Source organism: Leptonychotes weddellii, chromosome 13, assembly GCF_054177405.1.
Source record: "Leptonychotes weddellii isolate Sample4059 chromosome 13, ASM5417740v2, whole genome shotgun sequence".
Lineage (NCBI taxonomy): Eukaryota > Metazoa > Chordata > Mammalia > Carnivora > Phocidae > Leptonychotes > Leptonychotes weddellii.
The window spans coordinates 52,884,001-52,890,000 of NC_138381.1; the positions used below are offsets into that span (position 1 = coordinate 52,884,001).

Below are 6,000 nucleotides of genomic sequence, written 5' to 3' on the forward strand. Positions count from 1 at the left end.
TGAAAGACACTTGGGATAACTGATGAAACAGGTTGGACTAGAAAATTGGGCCAGTCTTAAAATGTTCTGATTTTGATAATTGTACCACGGTTAATATGAGCATGTCTGTTCTTAAAAAAATCTACATTAAAATATTTAGGTACAGGGGCACCTGAGTGGCTCAGTCGGGTAAGTGTCTGACTCTTGATTTCAGCTGAAGGTCACGATCTCAGGGTTGTGAGATCGAATCCCCTGTCAGGCTTTGTGCTGGGTGTGGAACCTGCTTAATATTCTCTTTCGCCCTCCCTCTCTCTCTGCCCCTCCCCCCCACTTGCACTCTTTCTACAAAAAGTAACAAAATTAAAATGTTAAAGTGCATGTTTGAAGAGAAGATGCAGAAACAATAAAGGGGCGAAATGTAAACTTTTTAATCTGTTGAGCATAATGGGGAATCACTGTACTATTCTTGTAATTTAAGTAAACTTTGTGCCCAGCGTGGGGCTTGAACTCACGACATTGAGATCAAGAGTGGCATGCTCTACCGACTGAGCCGGCCAGGTGCCCCTTAAATGATACCAAAATAACATAAAAAGCTCAAGAAGCATCTTATAGACTAAAGGTCTACATAAAACGCAGACTATTTCTGCAGGTATTGACTCAGTTCACTGGGATGACCTAGCTCTGGCCTTGTTAATGTTTGAACCATGATATTTAGTAGATAAATGTGCAAGTCATGGTTTTATCAATGAAAAGGGACAAACATTTTCTTAATTCAAGAATAAAACCAGAACAACCAATATTAACTTTTTTAAAGCTTTATGCCCAACGTGGGGCTTAAACTTAAAACCTGGAGATCAGAGAGCTGCATGCTCTACCGACTGAACCAGCCAGGTGCCCCTATATTAACATCTTCAGTGGCATCAAAGAAGGGGCGCCTAGGTGGCGTGGTCAGTTAAGCATCTGACTCTTGGTTGTGGTTTCGGCTCAGATCCTGATCTCAGGGTTGTGAGATCTAGCCCCACGTCAGGCTTTGAGCTCAGCCAGAGTCTGCTTAAGACTCTCACTCTCCCTCGGCCCCTCCTTCCCACTCTCTCTAAAATAAATAAATCTTTAATGGCATCAAAGAAATGTATATGTATAAGCACTTACATTTTGCTATAGGCAAAGGTAGTTTTGGGGGGTTAGTAACTGAAAGTAGTTTCATATAGCTGCTAAATTTCATCCTAATACGGAATCTCTCCAGAAAGTTGGTTTTTTAAAAAATTAAACAGATGATTTTACTGTAAGATGTTTTGTCATATCCTGCTTGGTTGTACTTGTCAACAGAAGCAGTTGGATAGTGAGACATTTCAGAGACGGCTGGGGAATTTGAGGCCTTTGAGTCAGTTCTTTGGAAACACAAAGAAGTACTGAAGATTAGGAGGAATTTTATTCACCTATAATAGGAAGACTAGCATGTGACTCCTGATAAGTTTGGGGTACACGAGTTAGACTTTTGATCTCTTCTGGCTTAGTGTGTGTTGCTTGGCTCTGGGACTGTGAGTTGCTCAGCCACACCAAAGCTAAGATCTCAGATCTCAGTGCCAGGCCCCAAATATTACTTCCAAGGAACATTAGTTAGCATTTATTAGACTGGGAGAGTGTGATCGTTGTGGTTGTGCTAACAGACAAAGACAACCCATGTGTTTATGTTGCTTTGAGGTTAGAGATTTGCATTTATGTGGAGGTTAGCTTTGTCAGAAAGGAAACATTCATGGGGTTTTTACACATGCACTCCAGGACTGGCAGACTAGCAAAAGCCTTTGTGTATTTTTCTTCGTTCTTTTCTCCTGCTTACCAGATTATCTATCTTTTGCTTCCTATGCCTGTTGTCATTATTGTTCCCTTCATGCTTCAGCCTGGAATCAGTGACTGACCGACCAGCCCTCATGGTTGTAAATGTTAACCATATGGCATTCCCCACCAGGCTTTAAATGAAGGGTCTCTGACCTATGACAGGGATAATGTATGTTTGGTTTTCATTACTCTTACTTCTGCTTCTGTCTTGGATAAAGGAGTTGTGACAGAGCAAACCAGAGTCATTATAGAAAGGGATAGATTACCTTTACCAATTTTCTTTATGCTACCTTGTTATACCTGCTCATTCATTCATAAATTTTCAAAAGGTTCTGTCAAGTTGATTTCAACTTTGAGGAATAAATTATTTTTTTATCTCCCCCCCCCATGCCCATAGAGGAATAAATTATTTTTAAAGATGGAAGTAATATAATTCATTATATTAATGACTAAAAAGTAAGAAAAACCACAAGATCATGTCAGTAGATGCAGAAAAGCATTTGGCAGAATTCAACACTTATTCATGATAAAAGCTCTCAGCAAACGTCATTCTCAGCCTGATATAGGGTGTCTATGAAAAAAATCTATGATTAATATTGTACATAATAGTGAAAGTCTGAATGCTTTCTCCTAAGATTGGGTATACAAGGCAAGGATTTCTGCTTTCACCACTCTGTTCAGCATTTTACTGGAGGTTCATTCTAGCTAGTACAATAAAGCAAGAGAAACAGGTATACAGATTGGAAAGAAGAAAGTCTTTATACATAGACTACGTGACTGTCTACATATAAAATCCTTAGGAATCTATAAAAAAAAACTAACAAGTGAATTTAGCAAGGTCGTGGGATACAAGATTAGATACACAGAAGTCTGTTGTATATCTTGATATTAGCAATGAGCAGTTGGATACTAGACCTAAAAGGAAAAATAAAGACCTAAATAAATGGAGTGATGTGTCTCAATATTTTTAAGATGTTAGGTGTTCTCAAATTGATCTGTGGAGTCAATCCCAATCAAAATCTCAACAGGTGTTTTTTTGTGGAAATTAACAAGCTCTTCTAAAACTTATATGGAGATACAAATGATCTAAACAACTGTGGAAAAAAAACCAACATTGGAGGATTCACGCTATCTGATTTTAAGGCTTACTATTCAGCTACAGTAACCAAGACAGTAGATATTTTATAAAAGTAGACATATAGAATAGGAAGTCCAGAAATAGACCCACACCATATATGGACAGTTAATTTTCAACAAAGATGATAAGACAATTCACTGGGGAAGGATTTTCTTTTTAATAGTGCTGGAACAACTGGATATCTATATGCCAAAAAAGAATAACCAAAACAAAACCTTGACTCTTTCCACAAGGTATACAAAAATTAACTCAAAATGAATCATATGTTAAGACCTAAAAAAAAAAAAAAAAACTTCCAGAAGAAAGCGTAGATCTTATTGACTTTGGCTTAGGCAGTGATTTCTTAAATAGGACACAATACCCATGAACTGTAAAAGAAAGATTTGTTAGGGCGCCTGGGTGGCTAAGTCAATTAAGGGTCCTGGGATCGAGCCCTGTTTCAGGCTCCCTGCTCGTGGTCATGCGCTCACTCTCTCTCTCTCTGTCTCTCTTGCAAAAATAAAATCTTAAAAAAGAAATATTTGTTAGATTACATTTTATCAGCGTGCTAAAACATGTTCTTCAAAAGACACTTAAGAAAACGAATATACAAATCAGAGGCTGTGACAAGATATTTTGCAGAACACATACCTCATAAAGGACTCGAATATATAAAAAACTCATAACTTAAGAAGAATACAATTCAAGGTTTTTTTTTTTTTAGACTTTTATTTTTTTTGAAGCAGATTTAGGTTCACAGCAAAATTGAGAGGAAGGTACAGAGACTTCCTGTATATATTCTGCTCTCCCACCAGAGTATGGTACATTTGTTACAATAAAAATTCAGTTCTAAAAAGGTAAAAAAGTTGAACAGGCACTTTACCAAAAATCATGTACAGATGGCAAATAAGCACATGCAAAGATGCTCAACATCATTAGTCATTAAAGAAATACAAATTGAAATCACAATGAGATACCACTACACACCACCAAGAATGACTAAAATTAAAAATACCAGGTGTTGGGGCACATGGGTGGCTCCGTCGGTTAAGCATCTGACTCTTGATTTTGGCTCAGGTCATGATCTTGGGGTCATGAGATAGAGCCCCGTATCGGGCTCCATACTGGGTGTCTAGCCTGCTTGGAATTCTCTCTTGCTCCCTCTGCCCCTCCCCCTGCTCTCTCCCTCTCTGTCCCTGTCTAAAAAAAAATAAAAATAAAAATCCCAGGTGTTGACAAGAACATGGGGCAACTGGAACTCTCATTGTTGCTCTTGGTAATGCAAAATGGTATAGTAATTTTGGAAAACAGTTTGGCAGTTTCTTATAAAGTTAAACATACGGTTACCATATGACCAAGCAATCCTGCTTTTAGGTATTTAAAAGAAGAAAGCACATACCCACACAAAACCTATCCGTGTGAAATGTTCATAACAGTTCTAGTTATAATAGCTCAAAATTAGGAAGGACCCAAATGTCCATCAGCTGGTGAATGGATAAACAAATTGGTGTATCATGGCATATTACTCAGCAAACTACTAATACAGACAACAAAATAGATGAATAGTAAAAGCATTATGCTATGTGAAAGAAGCCACATAAAAAAGATTTCTTATGGATTGATTCAATTTATATGAAACTCAAGAAAAGGCAAAACCATAGGAATGGGAAATAGGTCAGTGGTTGCCAGGTGCCAGCAGATGGTGAGAGGTACTTTGTGTGGTGATGGAAGTGTTTATATCATGATTGTGGTGGTGGTTACTTGACTGTATTTATTTATCAAAATTAATTGTGTACTTAAAACCGACACCCTCCAAAAAAAAAAAGTGTCACAGAAAGTAATTTTATATGGATGGGTTCCAGGAACGGTGAGCACATTGACCAGAATTGAACATTTTTCATGGTGCAGCCACAAACTAAGATCCATATGTTATGTTCCAAGCCCAGTTAACAAATTCTCCTCTATCCAGAGGAGAATTACTGTTACTTTTTCAACTCTAGGAAATGAGAAGGAAACTTCTACATGGTGATGGTGTGAAATTGTTGGATATATGTTACATTTGGGCTGACCAGTTTTTCATTTGTCTTATTTGACAGGAGTGCGAAACCAAGATTGCACAAGAGATCGCCAGTCTTTCAAAAGAGGATGTTTCCAAAGAAGAAATGAATGAAAATGAAGAAGTTATAAATATTCTCCTTGCTCAGGTAAGCTTAACTTTTTTTCTCTATTTTGCAAGATCCTTTTTAAAAAATAAAAATTGTACATATTTGAAGTATACAGCATGATGATTTGATAGACCTATATGTACATAGTGAAGTGATTACTACAGTGAAGCTAATTAACATTGTCTTCTCATCTAGTTACCTTTTTCTTTTGTGATGGGAGCACCTGAAATCCATTCCTTTAGTGTATTTCCAGTATTCAATACAGTATTATTAACTATAGTAATAGATAGTCTAGATCTCTGGACTTACTCATCCTTTGTAATTGCAACTTTGTACCTTTTGACCAACATCTCCCCATTTTCCCCATCCCCAGCCTCTGGTAACCACTGTTCTGCTCTCTACTTCCATGAGTTCTACTTTTTTTTTTTTTTTCAAAGATTCCACCTAGAAGTGAGATCATATAATGTCTGTCTTTCTCTGGCTTATTTCACTTAGCACAATGTCCTCCAGGTTTATCCATGTTATCAGAAATGGTAGGATTTCCTTCCTTCTCATGGCTGAATAATACTCCTGTGTATATGTCTGTACACACCCCACATCTTCTTTATCCATTTGTGCATTGACCATTGGGTTGTTTTCATATTTTGACTATTGTGAATAATGCTGCAGTAAACATGGCAGTGCAGGTTATCTCCTCAGTATCCTTTTCATTTCCGGTATAAACCCAGAGGTGGAATTGATGGATCATATGGTAGTTCTGTTTTTTGAGGAACCTCCATTCTGTTTTACATAATGGCTGCATTCAGTTTACATTCCCACCAACAGTGTATAAGAGTTCCATTTTCTCTACATCCTTGCCAACAGTTGTTACCTTTTTTTTTTTTATTTATTTTTTTTTTATTT

General features: G+C 37.2%; 1 protein-coding gene across 3 annotated transcripts in view; it reads left to right on the forward strand.

Annotated features, from left to right (window-relative positions):
• The window catches only part of RALBP1 (ralA binding protein 1), a 58,070-nt gene that overhangs the window by 41,219 nt on the left and 10,851 nt on the right, over window positions 1-6,000 (forward strand). For all 3 annotated transcript variants that reach the window (XM_081802580.1, XM_081802579.1, XM_081802581.1), the window contains exon 7: window positions 5,029-5,136. In XM_081802580.1, coding sequence (XP_081658706.1) covers window positions 5,029-5,136 — 108 coding nt within the window. The remainder of the gene's footprint in view (window positions 1-5,028; window positions 5,137-6,000) is intronic.